The sequence below is a fragment of the Arachis stenosperma genome, chromosome 10 (genome assembly GCF_014773155.1).
Source record: "Arachis stenosperma cultivar V10309 chromosome 10, arast.V10309.gnm1.PFL2, whole genome shotgun sequence".
NCBI classification, from domain to species: Eukaryota; Viridiplantae; Streptophyta; class Magnoliopsida; order Fabales; family Fabaceae; genus Arachis; species Arachis stenosperma.
In genome coordinates, this window is record NC_080386.1 from 130,172,442 (window position 1) to 130,196,557 (window position 24,116).

At 36.2% G+C, this 24,116-nt stretch overlaps 3 protein-coding genes across 3 annotated transcripts; 2 read left to right on the plus strand and 1 right to left on the minus strand.

Annotated features, from left to right (window-relative positions):
* Positions 1–218: 218 nt before the first annotated feature.
* On the plus strand, positions 219–1,667 carry LOC130957738 (uncharacterized). Its single transcript, XM_057884583.1, has one exon. It carries the CDS (start codon positions 219–221, stop codon positions 1,665–1,667), a length of 1,449 nt encoding a protein of 482 aa, XP_057740566.1.
* Positions 1,668–5,207: 3,540 nt separating this feature from the next.
* On the minus strand, positions 5,208–5,606 carry LOC130957739 (lysine-rich arabinogalactan protein 17-like). The gene has a single exon (XM_057884584.1). It carries the CDS (start codon positions 5,604–5,606, stop codon positions 5,208–5,210), a length of 399 nt encoding a protein of 132 aa, XP_057740567.1.
* A 12,376-nt stretch (positions 5,607–17,982) lies between these two features.
* On the plus strand, positions 17,983–23,063 carry LOC130954395 (cytokinin hydroxylase-like). The gene is made up of 4 exons (XM_057881132.1): positions 17,983–18,259; positions 19,842–20,310; positions 21,279–21,654; positions 22,644–23,063. The coding sequence occupies exons 1-4, from the start codon at positions 17,983–17,985 to the stop codon at positions 23,061–23,063; spliced, it is 1,542 nt and encodes a 513-aa protein (XP_057737115.1).
* The last annotated feature ends 1,053 nt before the right edge of the window (positions 23,064–24,116 follow it).

Below are 24,116 nucleotides of genomic sequence, written 5' to 3' on the forward strand. Positions count from 1 at the left end.
ATTCCTAGAGGTGGACGTTCAGCCCATGGAGGTTCCGGTTCTGCAACACAGGAGTACCCTCCCCACCTCTCTTCTTTGAACTTGGAAGCCATCGGCCAACAGCAGAATGCTGATGCAACATTCGATGGGCAGGGGATTGCCAATCCTTCCAGAGTAAAGAGGAAGCCGTGTTGAGTGTAAAAGATTACAGTATTCGGCGTGGAGTTGAGTACAAGGTTATGGAGTCCGACAATCTGAAATACCAAGGGAGATGCAAGGAGTTTGGAAACGGGTGCACGTGGTTGATTCGGATAGTCATGCGGAAAAGGAAGAGCACATGGGAAGTTAGGAGGTACAACGGTCCGCACACGTGTATGGCCACATCGATATCAAGCGACCACAAGCAGCTTGATTATCATGTCATATGTGCGAGAATCTATCCATTGGTTCGAGCTGATGCGTCGGTGTCTATTAAGGTGTTGCAAGAGGCAACGGAGGCGACTTATGGATTCAGGCCTAGTTATCGGAAGGTGTGGTTGGCGAAGCAGAAGGCAGTAGCGCAAATATATGGCGATTGGGAGGAGTCATATGCTGATCTGCCTCGGTGGATCCTTGGGGTCACATGCACGATGGAAGGTTCCATTGCTCTACTAAAGACGTCCCCGGTTAGGGTGGGTGACCAAGTTGACGAAGATAGAGTCTTCTTTCATCGGATGTTTTGGACATTCCCTCCGTGTATTGAGACTTTCCGTCACTGTAAGCCGCTGATAAGCATAGATGGCACACACCTATATGGCAAGTATGGGGGGACATTGTTGTTGGCAATCGCACAGGATGGTAACTCGAATATTTTGCCTGTTGCGTTTGCACTCGTGGAGGGGGAGAATGCAGAGTCTTGGTCATACTTTCTTTCGAACCTTAGAAGGCATGTCACTCCACAGCAAGGTATTCTCGTGATCTCTGATAGACACAACGGCATCAAGGCTGCACTAGAGTCCCCCGATAGTGGTTGGCAACCTCCCCAGGCTTATCGGGCATTTTGTATTCGGCATGTTGCTGCAAATTTTGCCCTCACTTTCAAGGGACAGGATGCGAGGAGGTGGCTGGTAAATGCCGCGTATGCGAAGACGGAAGCAGAATTTGACTATTGGTTTGATATAATGAGGACGGAGAACCCAGCCATGTGCGATTGGGCAAACAGAATGGAGTACGAGAGGTGGACACAGCACAAGGATGGGGGGAGAAGATATGGCCACATGACGACCAACATTTCTGAGTGTGTGAACTCTGTCTTGAAGGGCACGAGAAACCTACCGGTGACGTCTCTGGTTAAGTCGACATATCTCCGGCTGGCCGAGTTGTTTGTTGTCCGGGGGCAGACGGCAGAGGCACAGTTAGGGTCCGGGCACCGGTTTTCACAGGCAGTAGTTAAGGCTATTGAGCGTAATCTGGAGGATTCGAGGTGCTTCACGGTGACTGTGTTTGATAGACATCACCTTGACTATACGGTGGCTGAGACGACGCCCACCGGCAAATTCTCCTTGGTCGGTCACCCTCCATGTATGTCTCAAACTCACCAAGGCAACCACTCACAGCCTCTCCATCCACAGGCAGCCCTAGCTAAAATGCCACGTCCTGCAATGTCACTGAGCATTCTCCGAAAGGCATGTGGAACGTATGCGTCTTAGGACGCCACCTCTCAACGAACGCACTAACAAGTGGCTCATCCAACCAGAACCATTGGCTGTTTAGCCTTGCCAAATGATACAATCCAGCCCTCTCTAAATACGGGATGATCCTTTTATGCATGAGCATATTCTGTTGCCGTCTCACACTATATATACACCTAGTAGGCTGCACAGAACAACAAAGAAAAACAGAGTCCAATTAAATTCTCCTATCCTTAAACAAATTCCCATATCTAACCGTATACGAATACCTTAAACCATCAACAAATTCTCCTATATAGTATTAAAAAAAATTCCCTAGTCACGATAGGGAAAATAACAACACACATACTTTACTAAATAACATTCCCAGAAGTTTTAAAATATTGTAAAGCTTTAAAATTTAAAACTTCATATCGTACAACTATCCTAAACAAACTATAATAATTCACTAACGTCAACTATCCATTTTCCTAAACTAAACCAACACCATGTAGCATAACATTCATTGAAGGGATTTGCAATTCAGGTAACTAGGCATATTTATAACTTACCAAGAAAAACTCAAAATACTAAACCAAAATCAGTGAACTAACATCCTAGCATGCGAAGCCTAATTTCAAACTAGAGGGAATAATCTATAAATTTTAATTCGTCTACCTAACCTACCATTTTTCTGACTAACATATGCAAAGCCTGGAAAAAAATAAATGTTAACTAACCTCGTCACCAATAGAACCGGCAATATGCGCAACACCGTTCAGTCGGTACAGGGTCCTGTCTGCCATGATAACTCGCCAGAAGTCGCCGCTGAGAAACCTCGGGCCCGCTCACAACTTGCTCTGACCTCTCTCTAGAATTTTCTCTCTCTAAAAAACTCCACAAACCATCTAAATGCAACCACGGTTTATATAGGCAAATCATCACACGTAAACCGCTACTGACTGTAGCAGTTTACACTCACACACACACGCACGTAAACCGCTGCTACCAGCAGCGGTTTACACTCACACACTCCCACACATAAACTGCGGCAGGTAGTAGTGGTTTATGCACACCTATAAACCGCTACTGCCAGTAGCGGTTTACATAAAATAGTGAAACAATGCATTTGCGTATTGAATTTGGAAACAATGTATTTGCGTAATATTGAGGCTCAAACAATTTAGATGCGTAAATTGCCCAAAAAAGAATTTACTCAAATTTTGTTATTAATAAAGATATTCTCAAATAATTTAAAAACGTAACAAAAATATCCAATACTAAATATGTATTCTTAAAACATATTTTAGAGTAGATTGAATTTTAATATAATTTTTTGCAAGTATGATTAGAAAAATAAAATATTTTTATTCTTAAAATTTGGTAATTTTTGCTAAGTATATATATTTTTTGCGATTTTTTGTTAACAACCAATAATACTTTTAAAAATTTATAAAAAATATATACTTGCGAAAAATCACTAATAATATCTCATTTTTCTAATCATACTTGCAAAAAATCGGATCAAAATTTAATATTTAGAGTATTTTTGAGAAATACATATTTAATGTTGGATATTTTTATTGTATTTTTAAATTTCTTGAAGGACATTTTTATCGATGACAAAATTCAGGTGCATTTTTATCAGCGACAAAATTATTCGAGTGTATTTTTGGTAGTTTATCCTTAACTAAAATATAAAAGTGTAAAATAGTATGAATATAAATTTTTATGAATTATAACTTATATATACTATATATATTAATTTTTTTTTCTTCTTTAAGATAAGGCCACAATTCGTGTATTTATAAGCACAAACTTTTTTAAATTAGTCTTACAGGTAGGCTTACTGAGTATATTCAAGAACTTGTACATAATATATGTTTTTTTTTTGCAAATAACATTGTTTGTATGGGAGAATTGAGAAAATATTCAAATGAAAAGTTAAATTTGTGGAGACAAATTTTAGAACATTGCTTGGTTTACAAAGATAGAATATATAGAATATCTTGATTGTATTAATCGTATAAATAGACGATAGAGAAATATGTGATGATGATGTGAACTATAAATAGGATTCAACATGTTATATGGGCCAGTAGAAATGGAAGAATGTTTTAGGGTTTGCATATGATAAAAAAAATTTTTTTTATTAAAATCTAAGAGTAATAATAACCTTTTATCTATGCCATTAAATTAGCTATATTATTTGGAATTAAGTGTTGCGTACTTGAGTAGCAAATGGTGTATGTATAAAAGCATAAATATAGTGTGACTGCTACTCAAATGAGGATGTTTAGATAGATCGATATATCTCTATCACACATAAATAGACATAATAAAAAATAGAGACTTACTTATTATGTACGTAGAAGTGGTGTCTATTGCTGAAAAGACAATAAAATATTGTTAGATTATAGGAATATATAGGAATATATAGGAACATCATCTAGCAAGGAGGAATGATTTGATGGAAGAAAAATCAGCAATTAAAGGTAAAGGAAAATGTGAAACAATTCTGAATTATTAAGTGGTCAATACTCAATAGAGATTATTGATGAGCATACATAAATGAATTTAGTAAAAAAAAAAAAATAATACAGGACAAGATACAATGTAACCATTTGATCTTATAATTGACCTAAATAGTAGGATAATGTTATATTGTTGTTGACTATTGTCACACTCAATTTAATTTTTTGATTATATTCTAAATAATTACTTAAATAATACTCATGATTAAATTAGAGTTAAAAATTTTATCAATTGCAGCACCCTTATTTAAAAATAAGTAAAGTATTATTTTAGTTTTTAATATTTAAATTAAGTTTTAATTTTATTTACTATTTAAAATATTTCAAATAATAAAAATAAAATAAAGATTTAGTTTAAATATTAAAAATTAAAATAATATTTTATTCTCAAAAAATTATGTGATTAATCTTAAATATGAAACTTATTATTTACTTTAAATTTAATAGTTTAAAATGAATTTAATATTTATTTAATCATACTTCTTAATTTAATGTTAAAAATTATTTTAATTATTTATTTAATCATTCTTGTATTCTAAAATCATATGAAATGATATTACTATCTAATATTCAATATATACGTACATACATTACTATCTAATATTATCCATTCATTTCTAGTTATTATATTATGTCTATTTTTCTATAATTACCTAATTTAGTTTTTTTATTATTTAATCCACGTTATCAAGATAAAAAGTATGATATGTACATTAAAAATCGGTCGTTATATATATTTATATATTTTTAATTTATATATTTTATATTATTGATTACTGATTTTAATGTATACCTAATATTACTAAAAAAGTATTACTTATTATCATTTCATGAAGGCGGAAACCCAAATTAAAAGTAGAAATATATATACACCAGCATTTATCACATAATCTGATAATTATATATCACATAATATATATACACCATATATATATCACATAATCATATTAGTACATATCAAATGTTCGGTCGATCAATAATAACCAAATTGAAAGAGAATGAAGGAAGAAGAAAAATCATCATTGCATTGCATGAAGCTCACTTCTTAGAAAGCCAAGAAGCCGACGACGGCGACGGCGGCAAAGGCAGCAGAGCCCTTAAGTGCAACACCACCATTTTCTTCATCACTTTGTGCGGCGGAATCGTCACCGCTGTCGTCTTTCTCGCTGTAGGCGGCGAATTCGTCGACAGGGCCAGGTGCGGGAGCGCTGCCCTCAGCGGCCTCACTGGCTGGTGCCGGTGGCGATGCGATGCTTTCTTCATCGGAAGAACTGGGCGTAGCTGCCTTTGGAGACGATGCGGATTTAGATGGTGATGGCTTAGGTTTTGCTGTTGCTGTTTCGTTTGATGGAGATGATTTTGGTGCTGCTACTGGTCCCCTTTGCGCCATGGCCATGCTTGCAAGAGCAACCAAGATGAGTGCAACAACAATTGGACGTGCCATTTTTTTTATTTTTTTTTAATAATAAAGAAGAAAAGTATTACGTTAGAGACTCTTGGTTTAATCTGCCTTTATTATTCTTTCTATCTCCCTACTGAGAAAGAGAAAGAAAAAAGATATTCTAATTGCAGACTAACTTAAAGACTGAGAAACATGTTGCCATGGGAGGAATCATTTATAGGGGAGATTTTATTTGCTTTTTTTAGAGTGTGAGAAAAGATTGGGGGATCATGTGGAGAGAATTGGATGATGGAGGAAAAGAAACTAATTTGTGCTCATTTTAGAAATTAGGGTCAAATTTTGGTAGGATTTAAATACTATTATTAATGTATACTATTAATAAAGGAGGAGATTGTTCCTTTTCGTGCCTAAATTAGTTTCTCTATTTTAATCATTCTTTTGTCTGATTTATTTAACGACTTAAATCATCTCATCCTTCTTTGCTTAACTGTTCTTTTTTGGTTTTAGTTAAAAAATTTGGAAAATACTCACAGAATGACATCTTTATATAAAAATGACCTTGTAAATCTTTAAATGGTTAATTAAACATATTTAGTTAAATATATTAATTTATCTAATAATTTACAATGTTATCTTTATATAAAGATATTATTATAAGAATATTCACAAAAAAGTTTTATTGTAATATGTTACGGTGGGTAACCGGAGATTAATTGAACGGACGGTGTTGGCTGGCCCAAACGTGTGAAGGAGGAAGTTTCCACCAGAGAATGCAACTCGGGAGACTCCGTCCGACTTGTGTTCGCGAGTGAATGGGGGGTGGTACCTGCAAAGACACTCCGATGCCTAAGTTAGCAAGGGTGTGAGCAGGTCTAGAGAGTATTGGGCTTAGAGATACCTGAGGAGTGTCAGGGTACTTATAGTGGTGAGCCAATAACCACCGTTGGAGTAGTGCCGTATCTTTAGGATGTTAACCGTCCCATTATCTTAGGGAGGTTAAGATATGGCTTTATGAAGCGGTTAGAGAGATTTTAGGGGCGGTCACTCATTTGAATGAGTGCTTATCTGCCAGCTAATCTCATGTCCGACTTCTTTAGAGCAAGTCGTAGTGAACACCGACTTCTTATGTGAAGGTCGGTGCTTAGCTAGGCTTAATCTATTGGATTAGGCCTTTTAGTTGGATCTGGGCCCTTAACATTGGGCCAGGGTATGAACAGTGCCCCTACTTGAGCCCAAGATCTCTTTAAGGCTTGGGTTCAAGTATTTAACTCGGGTTCGTAGCCGACTTTCACGGGTTTTGAAACCGACGTGATTTTCGCGACCTTTTGTTTATGACAGTTACGTCAATTCAAGCGTCGTGTCCGTTGGGGAAGCATTTAGGGATTGAAGGCTTTGGTAACGGTGCAATCTCATTAATGACTACTCCGCTTTTACCATTATGCCCCTTAGTATGTTTATAAATACTTTCCCTCTCTTTTCTTTTTCCGTTTCTGCAATCTTTCGAACTTCTTCTCTCCTTGTTCGTGCTGTATTCTTGTGCTTGAAGATTTCTGCTTTTCCCAACCTTCATTTCTCAGATAAAGGTTAGTGTTCACTTCATGTCATGCCTTATGTTTGCATGCTTTTGGTTTTTGTGGGTGGATAGGTTGGTCTGTAGATTTTTGGTTTCGCATCTCTCCCCTTTAGGGACCGTGTTTTTTGATTTTCTTTTTCTTTTTTTCTTTTTGTAGGTTTCTGTCACCTTTCATTATATAAAGAAAAATGGCCTCTGTAGATGTTCTTTCTCAGTGGGTTGATGTCACTGTCCTTGGGGAGGAACCCTTGGTCGATGCTGAGTTTATCACTCATCTTCGTACTCATCACAGGCTCTGTACTTCGGAGGAGGACGAGCCAAAATATGAGTTGACAGTTCCGGGTCTGGAAGACCGGGTTTGTTTTGGGAGGGCCGATGAGGCGGCTCCTCATTTTTTCTTTATGTATGAATGTATGATCACCCGATTGGGTGTTTTCCTTCCTTTTTCGGATTTTGAAATATCTGTCTTGCACCACTGTCGAGTTGCTCCTACCCAACTTCACCCTAATTCTTGGGGTTTTCTGAAAATCTATCAGTTTGTTAGCCACGCTTTGGACTTTCCGACCTCTTTGAGGGTTTTCTTTTATCTCTTTCATATGACTAAGCCCTTTAGTGGGCTAAATAATAAACAGCAATGGGTGTCTTTCCGAGCCATGCAAGGTCGGAGAATTTTTACCCTCTTTGACGAATCCTTTCATGATTTCAAAAATTATTTCTTCAAAGTGCAAGCCGTAGAGGGTCATCACCCCTTTTTCCTGGATGAGCATTCCTCCCCTCGCTTTCCCCTTTATTGGTTGGCGGCCTCCCCTTGTGAGAAGTATGGTCTAGATGACCTTGACGAGGTGGAGGCTGCCATTGTGGGGTTTTTCCGAGAAGCGTGGGGGAGGGCCCCGTATTTAGATACGAGGAAATTTCTCCAGGGGACGCCGACCTTTATTCGGTCACAACTAGGTAGTGCATGCTTCCCTCATTTCCGACTTGTTTCTGCCGGTTTGAGTTTACCGACTTGTAACTTTTGCTAGTTGTTTCTCTTGTAGATATGGCAAGGAAGAATGCTCAGGAATCTTACCAAAGAGTTCAGGAGGCTAAGGCAAAGTCCCGGGCCAGGTCTGGTGGTGCCAGGGCGATCGTCTCTCCTCCTCCTCCTCCTCCTCCTCCTAAGAACGTGGGCACTCCCTCTCAGCCCATTATAATTTCCTCTTCAACTTTGTCTCGGTCACTCCCTTCTGCCCAACTTCTTCCCGAGCCAGAGAAGAAGAAGCGCAAGACTTCAGAGTCTGGCTCTTCTTTTGATGGTGGGGTTAAGGCGGATGCTCTTGCATTCGTCCGAAAGAACATCTATCCTTATATAAGTATGGATGATGTTTCTGTTCGAAACCACCTCACCACCATGGCCGAGGAGAGTTTTAGGGCAGCAGGTGTTGTGGCAACTTTTGGACCTTTTTGAGAAGACTCCCTCAGCTCTTTGGGGGTAACCTCGAAGGTTGATGAGTTGGGGGAGGCTTCTTGCTTTCCAAGACCAAGAGAGGGAGTTAAAGGAGGAGGTGGCTAAGTTGAGGGAGGAGAGGGATAGCCTCCGGGAGAAGGAGAGTAAGCTGCGGGCCCAATGTACTATGGAGGCAAATTTGAGGAAGACAGCACAGGATAGTTACCAAAGTTTATTTCAAGATCTTGTGGCTGTGAGGAAGGATTTGCTGAATTCTCGGAACGCGTATGCCGAGTTGGAGGACTCTATTGCCGATGGTACCGAGGAGTCTTGGAGAATTTTCCTGGAACAAGTCAGAGTTATCGCTCCCGACTTGGACCTTTCTCCTTTACTGATAAAGTCGTTATTGATGGTGCTATCGTGGATCCTCCTGCCCGAGGTTGTTTCCGAGTCAGATTTGAAGACTCGGGGGCAGAGGATTATCGAGTCTCCTCCTCGTCCCAAAGATGCTCCGAGTTCTTCAGTTGTTCCTCCGACTTCTTCTTCAGCTTCTCTTCCTGGTCCTGGTGGCGCTCCTGCTGGCTCTGGTGGTGGTGATCCGTCTACTCCTCTGCAGAAGTAATAATAATTTTTTTTATGGCTATATGGGGGCTCGGCCTGTGAGTCCCCCCTTTTTTAAACTTATTTACATGTTGTTTGGTGATGCTTGAACAATTTCTTTTGGCCTTTTAAGGCCGTTAACAAAATATTTCGGCAAGTGCCCTTTGAATAAGGGTTTAGATTAACAAAATAAATACCCTTTTTTGGATAAGGGTTAAGTTACCTTGTGCGTGTATGCTTTTCTAATTTTCTGAATTCCCCTTGACTTTTTCTTGAAAACCTTTTTTTGGCTGTTTGTTTTTCGGAGCTTTTGTTTAAGGATTTTCGGATCATCCTTTAAACTTCTTCCTAGGTTTTCTTATCTCTTTTTTTACCTCATACTCAACTTTTGTTTTAGCGAGTTCCTGTGACTTAGGTTATTTTTGCGAGCGTTTTCTTCTACTCGGTTCTACACTCGATTTATGGATCGTAGTGTTCCCGAGCTTTCCTACTCGGAATATTGTTCTGACTTAAGAGTCGGATTGTTTCCGAGTTTTACGATCGACTCATATAACCTCTTTACACCGACTTGTACCTCGTCGTTATCCTGACGACCATCTAGGTCGGTTCATGGGATTTTTACGCTTTGTCGAGCTTAAGTCGGCGCGTTTCGTAGAAAGATTAGAAAAATAAAGAAGGATACTATAAGATATTATGAATGAAAAAGATCTTATTAATTGGGGAGGTACCTTCTTTTGCTACTAAGGGTCTTGATAGCCTATTTTCCTTAGTCTCTACTATGATGCCTCGTTAAAAACCCTTTTCCAGAAAAAAACCCTTTGGGAAAAAATCATGAAGTTGGGAAAGAGTACATCAGGGAGAGTTCGCTTTAACTGTAGTACCTTTTCATGTTACAGCATGCCACGACCTTGGTAGCTCAGTGCCGTTCAGGTCGGTTACTTTATAATAACCTTTCCTAAAACTTCATTGACTTTGTATGGTCCCTTCCAATTTGCGGCGAGCTTTCCTTCTCCCGATTTGTTGACTCCAATGTCATTTCTGATTAAGACCAAATCATCTGTAGCAAATGTTCTTCGAATGACTTTTTTGTTGTACCTGTAGTCATTCTTTGCTTCAGCGCAGCTTCTGGAGAATTACCCTTGGGCTTTGCTCATTGATTTCTATTGGAATCATGGCTTCCACGCCATAGACTAGTCGGAAAGGTGTTTCTCCCGTGGCGGATTGGGGTTTGTCCTGTAGGCCCATAGCACTTGAGGGAGCTCTTCAGCCCAAGCTCCTTTTGCTTCTTGCAATCTCTTCTTTAGTCCTGCCAGTATGACTTTGTTAGCTGCCTCAGCTTGCCCATGGTGTGGGTGCTCTACTGAGGTAAACTGATGCTTGATTTTCATACTGGCTGCTAAGCTTCTGAAGGTAGCATCGGTGAATTGGGTTCCATTATCCGTGATGGAGTAAGGTATCCCATATCTTGTGATGATATTTTGTAGAATCTCCGACTTCTTTGAGCGGTGATGGTGGCCAGCGGTTCTGCTTCTATCCATTTCGTGAAGTAATCTATTCCCACGATCAAGTATTTGACTTGTCCTGGCGCTTGGGGAAAAGGACCTAACAAATCCATTCCCCATTTTGCAAAAGGCCATGGAGAAGTGATACTAATGAGCTCTTCTGGTGGAGCCACGTGGAAATTTGCATGCATCTGACACGGTTGACATTTTTTCACAAATTCTGTGGCATCTTTCTGCAAGGTCGGCCAGTAGAATCCAGCTCGGATTACCTTTCTGGCTAGTGACCTTGCTCCGAGATGATTTCTGCAGATCCCGCTATGTACTTCCTCCAACACCTCAGTGGTTCTTGAGGTCGGTACGCATTTTAACAATGGTGTCGATATCCCTCTTCGGTAAAGGACATTTCTCACCAAGGTGTATGCTGCTTCCCTTCGGATTCTTTTGGCTTCTTTTTCCTCCTTAGGGAGGATGTCGAATTTCAAGTATTCGACTAAGGGATTCATCCATCCGAGGTTTAAACCGACTACTTCAAGTACCTCTTGCTTCTTTTATCACTGAGGGTTCCTGGAGGGTTTATTGGATCAGGCTTCTATGTTGTTCCTGGTTGGTACTTGCTAACTTGGATAGGGCATCTGCTCTGCTGTTTAGATCCGCGTTATGTGTTTGACCTCGGTTTCTGCAAAGCGTCTAAGGTGCTCCAAAGTGATCCCGAGTTATGTGTTGACCTCGGTTTTGCAAAGCGTCTAAGGTGCTCCAAAGTTTTTTCCAAGTACCTCTTCATGTTTGGGTCCTTGCCTGATACTCTCCACTTATTTGGGAGGTCACCACTTGCGAGTCGTTGTATATATCACCTTTGTAGCACGATTCTTCTGCTAATTTTAGCCCAGCAATCAAGGCTTCATATTCTGCTGATTATTGAGGCTGGGATTCAAATTTTAGAGAAACCTCAATCTGGGTTCATCTACCAATATTATGCCTACGCCGCTTCCCGTTTTGTTGGAGGATCCGTCTACATAGAGTTCCCATGTAGTCGGCTTTTCTTGGTCTCCTGCGTATTCTGCTACGAAGTCGGCGAGGCATTGAGCTTTAATTGCTGTCCGAGTTCATATTTTAGATCGAATTCGGAGAGCTCTATTGCCCATTGAACCATTCTCCCTGCAACATCCGTTTTTTGGAGGTTTGCTACGGATAGTACAAAAGAGGTCTTTCCCTTCGTGGGTTAAGATAGGAGGTTGGCTTAAAAATTTTTTGAACTGGAATGCCTCCTCGCATTCAGGAGTCCATTCGAACTGGCATCCCTTCTTAATAAGGAGAATAATGGAAGGGATTTTAGTGCCGATCCTGCCAAGAACCTGGAGAGGGCTGCAAGTCGGCCATTGAGCTGCTGGACTTCTCTCAAACAAGTCGGACTTTTCATTCTAGGATGGCTCTACATTTATCGGGATTGGCCTCAATCCCTCTTTGCGTTAGCATAAATCCTAGAAATTTTCCTGCCTCCACCGCGAAGGCGCATTTTGCCGGATTTAGTCTCATCCCATGCAGCCTTATGGTGTCAAAGACTTGTGAGAGGTCGGATAAGAGGTCGACTTCTTTCTTGGTTTTTACTAGCATGTCGTCGACGTATACTTCCATCAGGGTCCCCAGGTGAGAGGAAAACACTTTATTCATCAACCTTTGATATGTGGCTCCTGCATTCTTTAATCCGAATGGCATGACCACGTAGCAATAGTTAGCTCGGGGCGTGATGAATGATGTTTTCTCCTGGTCGGGTTCATACATCGGGATTTGATTATATCCCGAGTACGCGTCCATGAATGACAAGTATTGGTACCCCGAGCTGGAGTCCACTAGGGTATCAATACTTGGTAGGGGATAAGGGTCCTTAGGACATGCCTTATTTAGATCGGTATAGTCGACGCACATTCTCCATTTACCATTCTATTTTTTGACTAGCACTACATTGGCTAGCCATGTTGGGTACTTGACCTCTCTAATAAAGCCGGCTTCCAGGAGCGCCTGTACTTGCTCTTCTACTATTAGGGCGTTCTGGGCGAGCTTACGTCTTCTTTGCTGTACAGGTCGGGATCCTGGATAAACCGAGAGTTTGTGGGACATGAGCTCGGGGTCAATCCCGGGTATGTCGGAGGCCTTCCAGGCGAAGAGGTCGGAGTTATCTCTTAGAAGCTTAGTCAACCCTTGTTTTAGAGTTTCCCCTAGGTTGGCTCCTATATGAGTGTTTTTCCCTTCCTCTTCACCAACCTGTACCTCCTCGGTTTTTCCTCCCGGTTGTGGTCGCAGCTCTTCTCTGGCCTTTGCACCGCCGAGCTCTATTGTGTTAACTTCTCTGCCCTTTCCCCTTAGGTTTAGGCTTTCATTGTAGCACTTCCTTGCTAGCTTTTGATCTCCCCTTACCGTTGCTATTCCTCTGCGGAGGTCGGGAATTTCATGAGAGGTGAGGGGTAGATACCATGCTCCGAGTCGATTGAGGGTAGCTCTGCCGATTAGGGCATTATAAGCTGACCCCACATCGATGACTATGAAGTCTATACTCAGAGTTTTTGATTTTTCCCCTTTTCCAAAGTAGTGGAGGGCAAAAATTCCAGTGGTTTTATTGGCGTGTCCCCTAATCCATATAGGGTGTCGGGGTAGGCTCTTAATTCTTTCTCATCTAACCCTAGCTTGTCGAAAGCAGGCTTGAAGAGAATGTCCGCCGAGCTTCCTTGGTCTACTAGGGTTCTGTGGAGATGGGCATTTGCTAGGATCATAGTTATTACCACTGGATCATCGTGTCCAGGGATTATTCCTTGCCCATCTTCTTTTGTGAATGAAATGGTAGGAAGGTCGGGTGACTCTTCCCCTACCTGGTAGACTCTTTTGAGATGTCTTTTGCGAGAGGATTTGGTGAGTCCCCCTCCCACAAATCCTCCTGAGATCATATGGATATGCCTCTCTGGGGTCTGCGGTGGTGGGTCTCTTCTATCCATATCATCTCGCTTTCTCTTTCCATGACCGTCCGACCTTTCTATGAGATATCTATCAAGCCGACCTTCTCTAGCCAGCTTTTCTATCACATTCTTGAGGTCGTAACAGTCGTTAGTGGAATGACCATATATTTTATGGTACTCGCAGTAGTCGCTGCGGCTCCCCCCTTTTTTATTTTTAATGGGTCTAGGGGTGGCAGCCTTTCAGTGTTGCAAATCTCTCTGTATACATCCACTATAGAAACTTTCAGGGGAGTATAAGAGTGATATTTTCTTGCCTTTTTGAGACTGAGCTCTTCTCTTTTCTTGGTTTTCCCTTTCTCTCTTTTGCTGAGGGGAGGGGCCCAGGTCGTCCGCTCAGGTCTCTTAACTTGACATTTTCTTCCATATTGATGTACTTTTCAGCTCTCTCTTGTACATCACTTAGAGAAATGGGGTGCCTTTAGATATGGACGTGAGAGGGACCTTCTCTGAACCCATTGACTAGCCCCATTATGACTGCCTCTGTGGGCAAGTCTTGGATCTCCAACATGCTTTGTTGAACCTTTCCATATAGGCTCGCAAAGACTCTCCGACCTTCTGTTTATTCCCAGGAGGCTCGGCGCATGTTTTACCTTGTCTTCTGAATTGAGAACCTCATCAAAATTTCCTTGAGAGGTCTTCAAAGCTGGTGATCGATCTTGGGGAGGCTGTCGAACCACTTCATCGCCGCTTTTGATAAGTGGTCGGGAAGGCCTTGCATCGCGTAGCGTCGGAAGCATCAGCTAGGTACATCCGACTTTTGAAGTTGCTTAGTGATGCATTGGATCCGTGGTTCCGTCGTAGAGGTCCATATCCGGGCTTTTGAAGTTTCTCGGAACTTTTGCCCTCATTATGTCCTCGCTGAAAGAATCCTCTCACCCAAGAGCGACTCTTCTTGTTCGTCGCGGGAGTTGTGATTCTTGAGGAAGATTCCAGCTTTGAGAGTTTCCTTTCTAACTCTTTTTCGCCGTCCATCTCCTCTTTTAGATACCTCTCCGTTTCCTTTTGTCGCTCTCGCTCTTGTTCTAACTGCTCCAGGCGGCTGTGGACTAACCCCATTAGTTCAGTTATGTGGGATGGTCCGCCTTTTTCTGATTCTCGCTCGTCTGAGGGGTTTGCCTCCGGGTTTTTTACCCCGAGGTGCCCTCTCTCTGCTGATCGTTAACCTCTTGGTGGAGGGTAAGTCCACATTGTTATTACCTGCATCTAGATTCTCTTGTTCGGAATCTGTTTCCGCATGGCCTTCTTCGTGGGATCTGTCCGCCATCAAGGATGATCTCTCGGGTCCCCGGCAACGGCGCCAATGTTACGGTGGGGTAACCGGAGATTAATTGAACGGACGGTGTTGGCTGGCCCAAACGTGAAGAGGAAGTTTCCACCAGAGAATGCAACTCGGGAGACTCCGTCCGACTTGTGTTCGCGAGTGAATGGGGGGTGGTACCTGTAAAGACACTCCGATGCCTAAGTTAGCAAGGGTGTGAGCAGGTCTAGAGTATTGGCTTAGAGATACCTGAGGAGTGTCAGGGTACTTATAGTGACCAATAACCACCGTTGGAGTAGTGCCGTATCTTTAGGATGTTAACCGTCCCATTATCTTAGGGAGGTTAAGATATGGCTTTATGAAGCGGTTAGAGAGATTTTAGGGGCGGTCACTCATTTGAATGAGTGCTTATCTGCCAGCTAATCTCATGTCCGACTTCTTTAGAGCAAGTCGTAGTGAACACCGACTTCTTATGTGAAGGTCGGTGCTTAGCTAGGCTTAATCTATTGGATTAGGCCTTTTAGTTGGATCTGGGCCCTTAACATTGGGACAGGATATGAACATAATATATATCAACTTGATACATATATATCAAATATACTACGTGTATATCTAAAAATCAATAAAATCAAGCAATACATTAAGTAAAAGAATCAAGTCTTTTTGTTGTATGTAGACAACAAATAATAAGAACTGGTTGGGGTTTTGAATTTCTTTTTTAAAATTTGATTTTAATTTTATTTAAAGAGAAATTTAAGAAGTGAAGTTTGCGTATTAAGAAAAATGAGTTTATTTTTTACTTTTTTTTTTGTTTAGTGAATATTAATAACTTGTACCAAAGTACGCTTATAAATAGATCGATCCATCTGACCTATTTTTTATTAGCCGAATGAAAACAAGTGTATGCTATCATACTAATTAATCATGTTTTTTAATAATATCTGTTAGGGCTTTAATTAGGAAAAAACAATCTGTTTATTTCAACTTATTTTTTATGACCAAAATATTATCAATAATTGAAAGGTTTATAACTTTAAAATGGTTCAAATCTGCAACTGATCGAATTTTAAATTTTTTAGATATAGAATTTTGACCTAAAATTATTCGACTCAAAAAATTTAAACCAATAGAAAAAGATAATATTATCTAACATGGTAAATACCACAAGAACTAAAATTACTTTTTAACATTATAAACGATACTCGCAGTAACGTTGTTAATCTATATAACTGGCGTACCATACTTAGATAATGTTTTACTGTTGCTATAAATTACAGTTTTAATCATCTATAAAAATATTAAAATTTATTGTATACTATAATATTTCTCTTCATTAATTAAGAGAACATTTGAATAAATAACTTAATTTAATTATTTTTAAAAAAAAATTAAAATATAAAAATTTATATTAAAAATAGTTTATAAATAAATTATTTTGTAATTAATTTTTTATTCACAAAAGTGTTTATTTTAAGAGATCAATGATAATTTTTTTTTATTATAAGAGAAGTTACATTCTTTACTTCTCCTCTATAAGTACTTTAAATAATTTTTTAGAAAGTTACAAATTAATTTTAAAAATTGTATTAAATATTAATGCTATAATTTTTCATAAGTTAAAAGTAAAAAAAAAGTCACTTATAAACTTATCTAAAATGACCTAAAAGTATGTAAATTATGTTAGATTAAAATTTTTAAATAATAAAATTAAGTTGGGTTGGTTTAGTGATTAGTTTACTAGCTAGTTCATTTAAACAAATGTCAGGAGTCCCAATCCTGTTTTATACATGCAATAACTCATTGACTAACAACAAATCCGTAATGAATTAATTTTTGGTTTATCAGATTGACAAATGCCGTAGACAAAAAATATAAATAATAGAATATTGAAATAAAAATAATAATTTTTTAATTAGTTAATATTAATCTTTTTTTCTAATAAAAATATTTTTTAATCTCATTTTAGAAAATTCAGAATTTAAGATTAGAATTTACCATTAATATTTAGAATTTTAAATTTTAATTTAAATTAAAAATATAATTTAAAATTTGACTGATATTAATAAAAATTATATTTCTTTAATTAAATTCTTAAATAGAATTATATATATAAAAAACAAATCCTGTAATTTAATTCCGAAATTAACTCTTTCCTTTTCAAAATTCAAGTATCATAATTTAAGATGGAAGGAAACTTTATCATAACTGACTCCATTAACTGTATCAAAAATTTAATGTGGAAGAAATCTTATCAAAATTGACTCCATTAAATGTGTCAAAAGAAGTATTTACTCCATTCATATATACTATCTAAAAATTCGCTTTGTGCATGCGATAAATTTATTGGTGAGCGGCCAACATTTAAATAAAATTTCAATTTACGAAAATTAATTATTGGTCAAAAAATATTGTAAAAAATTAAAAAAAATATACTAGCTAGAAAATATAGCATTTATTATAATTTTGTAAGAGATATAATTATTTATGTTATTTTTTTTATTTACTTAAATTTTTAGGTTGAATAATTTGATAACATGATATTAGAATTTTATATTCAAAAAATGTAGGATCATTTTAATAATGAAAATAAATTTTACACTTTTATTTAATTAAAGAATAATACTACACATTTAAATTTTTTTGTTAACGAAATTCAATTAAATTGATTTAACATAACAAAAATTAGTTATAATTAGTATTATTTCAAGTCTTATTGTTTAATTTGATTAGACTTAACTCATAAAAAAATTTAAATGTGTAGCATTACTTTTAATTAAATATGTCTTTTTGTATGATTAACTACTCTTCTTGTTGAGTTTTAAAATATTTTAAAAGTATTTTTGTCGTTAATAAATATAAAAAAATCTTTTAATTTATACGTAATATTAAATATTCTTATGTTGAATTAAATTTTTGTCATATTAGTCACCAAAAAAAAAAAAATTCTTGTTATATTATTTTCATATATATATGATCCCCAAATTTCCACCCATATAGAGAGGATCATATAGTGATACAAAATCCTAGTACAACTAACCCTTTGTCCCCAATAGTATGATGATGATTGTGGCAGCCTTGTTGACTGTTCTTATAACTCTGCTGTTGAAGTCTGCTTTTGATGCCATCTCATGGTACTTGCTCACCCCACTACGCATCAAGAGAATCATGGAGAAGCAAGGTGTGCGTGGCCCAAAACCCCGTTTTCTCACCGGCAACATTCCAGACATGGCCTCCCTTGTTTCAAGAGCTGTTTCTCAAGACATGAAACACATTAGCCACGACATTGTTGATCGCATTATGCCCCATTTTGTTGCATGGTCCAATAAATATGGTACATTATTTATATTTCCTTATTCACACTTAATTAGCTACTTGCACCTTGAAATGTTACTGAATAAAATAGCAAATTGATTGCGAATTTGCTACTGATTTATCAATGTTAATAAGTACCCTATGATTTTCTACCTCAATTTTACAAATTTATAAAAAAATTCGGGTGCATTATTCTGGTCAAAATTAGGGTATTCAATTCGTGTTGCAGTTTAGATCGATTTTAATTTTATTTTAAATTTTATCTAATTCAATCTAAATTATTGTAATTTGTCTTACATCGATTTGTTTGATTTAAAAAAAAATCAAGATTTAATAATTAAAAAATATAAGTAATTTTAGATTGATAAATAAATTTTATTTTATATTTATAAAATACTCACTAAATTATAATATTAATAAGAAATTAATACTCAATTTGGTCATTGAAAGTTAAAGTCAGATTCAATTTGACTCTTAAAATCTTAACAGATTCAAATTGAATTTTGAAATTTATAATTGTAACTCATATTAATCTTTCGGCTAATCTCCATTAACGACGTGTTGGTTTGATATATTACTTTGTTGTGATTAGGATTCCTCGCGCTAAATTACATGTGATCCAGATTTATTTGAGTTCTAGAAGCTTGATTATTTCTTTTAGAATTGCAAAATTTTCAAATTGAACTTGTTATCGTCGTCTTGGTGAGAATATTAGTTGTGGAGCCAATCAAGCTTCTAGAAGGTTTAGTAGGTGTTACATCAGTCACATGAAATTTAGGTGATGAATTTAAATTTTAGCAAGTGCAAAATTAACATGCCGTTTATGGAAATCAGTTTAAAAACTAATGTGAGTTATTATTATAAATTTTAGGACTGAGTTAATTGTAGTTTTATAGGTCAATTTAAGTTTGATTTCAAATTTTAGAGATCAAATTGAATATTATATTAACTTTGAGTAAGATAAAAATTTGCAATGAATTAAATGTTAAATCTTAAATTTAATAATAAAATAATAATATTATGGAATAAGTATAGATAGACAATGAAAATACTAAACAATGTGAATAATAGATATATCAAATATTCATTTTACTAGGTGTACGAATGATTGTTTTAATATTAAGATTTAGATGGTTAATTTGGAGGTGTAGTGTATTTTTATTTGATTGGTGGTTGTTGATGTTGTTCAAGATTGTCATTATTTATCTAGAACTCCCCTAATATTATATCATATTATATAGCTTAGATTGAATTAGATCCGTTTTTAGAATTAAATTCTAAATTCTATCTAATTTATGTGATTTGCCAAAAATTAGTATAGTTTTAACCTGTTTGCAGTTTGAATTGAACTAGATAAATAATTTTATTTGTAGTTACGCCAGTCAATAATATTTTACTTGGAAAAAATCTATAGGTAAATAGTTCTTTAAGGTATAGATATCATGGACAACATTTTGCTATGCTGTGGATTTATTTGGTGCAGATTTTTCTACACATTTTATGTTTTTCATTTAATTAGGAATCATTTGATTAGATTTTCTTACAGATCCACTATTGATTATTGGTAATTGATTTACATATGAACGGACCATTTTGTGCAGGGAAGAGATTTATATATTGGAATGGAATAGAGCCAAGGCTATGCCTAACAGATACAGAATTGATCAAACAGTTCTTGTCAAAATACAATTCTGTAAGCGGAAAATCATGGCAACAACAACAGGGCACTAAACATTTCATTGGGAGAGGATTGTTGATGGCTAATGGTAAAGATTGGTACCATCAACGTCACATGGTTGCTCCTGCATTCATGGGAGAGAGGCTCAAGGAATTTGGAGGGCACATGGTGGAATGCACCAAGGAGATGATCCAATCATTGGAGACTGCTTTGCAGTTTGGAGAATGTGAGGTGGAGATTGGAGAGTATATGACTCAACTCACTGCTGATATTATCTCAAGGACTGAGTTTGGTACTAATTATAACAAGGGAAAGCAAATATTTCATCTCCTTACAAAGCTTCAGAAACTTGTTGCTCAAGCCACTCGCCATCTTTGCGTCCCAGGAAGCAGGTATATTTAATAGTTGAAAATCGTAAAATAATTTGACATACTTATTTAATCAAGTTATTTAATTAACTATAATTTCAACTATAAATTCTAATAGCAATGGTATATTTAATATTATTTTTATTAGGGTGGCAATGGGTAGGATAGGGTTTGGATCAAACTCTAATCCTATCTGCCGGTTGAGATTTTTATATAAACTCAACCCTATCTTATTCACGAGTTGAGAATATCTCAATTCTAATCTTATCTGCTCTTAATCCGCGGGTTACAAAAAAATATACAATACTATTATATAACTTGATGATAATTTAAAATAGAACTGGTTTTTATGTAAAAAAAATATTAAATTATCAATTAATAATTTTTTTTAGTGGCTAAGGATCTTTTGTATTTAGTGAGAGGTCTTTAATTCAACATCCACTTAAAACATATTTTTATATAAGTATATAATATAAACATATATAGAGTGCGAGTTGGTCGGGTAGGGTTGAAGCTCAATCCGCACCCTACCCAACCCGCACGAGAACCCTACTCGCACCCTATCTTACCGGCTGCGGATCGGGTTGACAACCCTACCCGAGCGGGTGGGATCGGATTAGATATCCGTGGGTAGAGTACATATTGTCGCTCCTAGTTTTTATGTTGCCTATTATAATAATAATAAATAACACCATAATTTGATTAAAATAACAAGGGTGATGATGAAAAAGATTATCGTTTTTAAATGGAATAGATTAATTAATTTAGTTTCTGTAGTATTGATATAATTTCATATATGAACATATTTTGGGTGATCTTATTTCAATATATGTTGTAATTTATCATTTTGAATTTTGATTTGATTTGATTTAATTTTTTTCAATAAGGTAGTTAATATTATATTCAGAAATGTTTAGTAACAAAAAGCTTTATCTTAAGATTGTTAAAATTTATTATTTTTTACTTTAGTTAATAGTTTTATATTTGTGTAGGTTTTTTCCTAGTAGCTATAACAAGGAGATAAAGATGTTGAAGGTGGAAGTGGAGAAGCTGTTGATGGAGATCATAGAAAGCAGAAAAGATTGTGTTGAGACAGGTAAAGCGGATTCATTTGGGAAGGATTTGTTGGGTATTCTTCTAGAAGAGATGCAAAACAAAGGTGGGAGCATGAAGAATTTGCAAGTTGTTATGGATGAATGCAAAACGTTCTTCTTTGCTGGGCATGAAACAACAGCAATATTGCTGACTTGGACCACCATGTTGCTAGCAAGCAATCCACAGTGGCAACAAAAAGTCAGAGATGAGGTTAGGAAGGTCTTCAATGGGGAAACTACTCCTCCCATGGATCAACTATCTAAGCTTACTGTGGTTAGTAACTCATCACTATAGCTTCTTCTTTTTCCTTTTTACTACTAAATCTTAGTAGAGATTGAGGAAGTAATTTGTCTTCTTATTCTTCATAGTCTGTTTAGAATTTTTAAAAGATAAAAATGACAAAATATTTAAAAAATAACATATTCAATATGAAAGAAATTTTTTGTATCTCGGTTATTTTTTGAGTAAAAACAATTTTTTACATTATGTTTAATAATTTTGCCACATTTTTAATTTTTTTTTAGAATATTTTTTTTCTATTTTTTGGCATTGGAGCTATTTAGCGTTGCCCATCGTTATTTTATTTTATTTTTGAAATTGAATTCAATACCTCAAAAATATATGATTAACTAACATAGCTTTGCACTATAATAGATTAATTTTGTGTTGGCCTGTGACTCTATTATTTTATTATTGTTAGAATTAATAAAGGTTAAATAAGATAAGTTTATTAGACTATTTTTTTTATTCTTTCTAACATCACTATTTTATTATGTTGATGTGTCAAAATAGATAATTATCCATTATTGAGAAATAAATAAATATTATGATATTTTAATTAAAATTGATAAAAATCTTACATATTTAATATTTTTAACTTTTTTCTTTTAAATTCATTGATGATTTTACCAAGATATTTTATTTGCTTTTATTTTTTTACAAAATTTTTTAAAAATATTAAAAAAAGAAAACACAAATTAAAAAAAATCCTAAATTTCTAAAAAAGTTGTTGACTAAAAAAAAAGCAGCATTGATTTTCTTGCACAATCTAGTAACCAATTCAAATATAACTATATTAAGTATATACTAAAATTAGTAACTAGTATAAAATATATATTAAAATATAAAATACACACTGAAAATGATTTAAACAATACATATATTTTTATATATAAATACATGATAGTTAATTTTAGTGACTGATTTTAATGTAAAAATAGTATTTTTGTTTATAATCTTAATAACAATTGATGATGTTGCAGTTAAACATGGTTATTAACGAATCAATGAGGCTGTATCCTCCAGCAACTGTGCTTCCAAGAATGGTGTTTGAAGACATTGCATTAGGTGATCTTTACATCCCTAAAGGCTTATCAATTTGGATTCCAGTGTTAGCTATTCACCATAGCCAAGAACTTTGGGGCAAAGATGCAAATGAATTCAACCCAGAAAGGTTTGCTTCAAAATCATTCATGCCTGGCCGGTTCCTACCATTTGCCTCTGGCCCCAGAAATTGTGTTGGACAATCATTTGCCATTATGGAAGCCAAGATTATTTTGTCCATGCTTATCTCTAAGTTTAGCTTCACCATTTCAGATAACTATAAGCATGCACCTGTGGTTGTTCTCACAATTAAGCCTAAGCATGGTGTTCAACTTTGTTTGAAGCCCTTGGATCCATAACTTATAATAGACTTATTTATAGGCATCATGATCATGATAAGTGATGTATTAAAAAAAACTTTAATATATATTATTGTATAAATAAATAAAAGGATGAATCAATTTTATCCTGTTATAATTTTTGTAAAACAATTACATTTCAGTCTTGTATTTCCTTTATATAAATTTATATATGGTATGTGTGAGTTTTAATATCTTTTGCATAAAAATTAAGCTTTTATGTGACTCACTAATAATCTATAAGATTGTCCTTTGATTATTGTGAGCGATTAAATATCTAGAATACCCTAAATAGCTATAAATCTTAAGTAACATAATCAAACTCAAAGGTTTAGGTATCTCTAATACAAAGTTTCTAGAATCTTAAAGAATTATTCAAAATTGACAACTTTATATATAGAGAATTATACGTGAATTTCTATTATATTTTAAATATTTTATCATATATCTATGTTTTAAGTTTGGGAAACTCTCAGGGACCAGCAAATATATCAATATCTAACCATCATTCAGCCAGCATGCGTTTTTACACTAGGGCTCTCTCACGCGCTATCACAAACAGCTTTCTCTCACGCGCTATCCCAAACGGCTTTCTCTCACACTCCTCTCCAAGGAACTAGCCGCAGAGCACCGCTAGCCGGATACGCTCTTCTACGATCGCAGTTTCGTTGACAAAGCTTGAAGCTTCACCTTTTACTCTTTGATAATATTTTCTTCTCCGTTGATCATGGAATCAGTGTTAGAAGAACAGAATATTGAAGTAAGCAATTTCTCCCTCTTCTAATTTCATGATTTTTGTAATGATTTTCATAGTGCATCAAGAACACAATGATGATTATGATTATGAATTTCTGAGCTTGCAAAGCATGCTGTTTTTTTTCATAACAGAGTTTAAATTGAAAGCACAGAATTCAAATTATACCTTATTCGCTTTTGATTTTCATAATGCAACAATTCACAATTAACGCAAACCAACTGTTTGATGAAATGACTAAGACAGAAAATAATGGTTTTTAGAAGAATGCCCTGCTACCATAAAACACTCTTGATCCA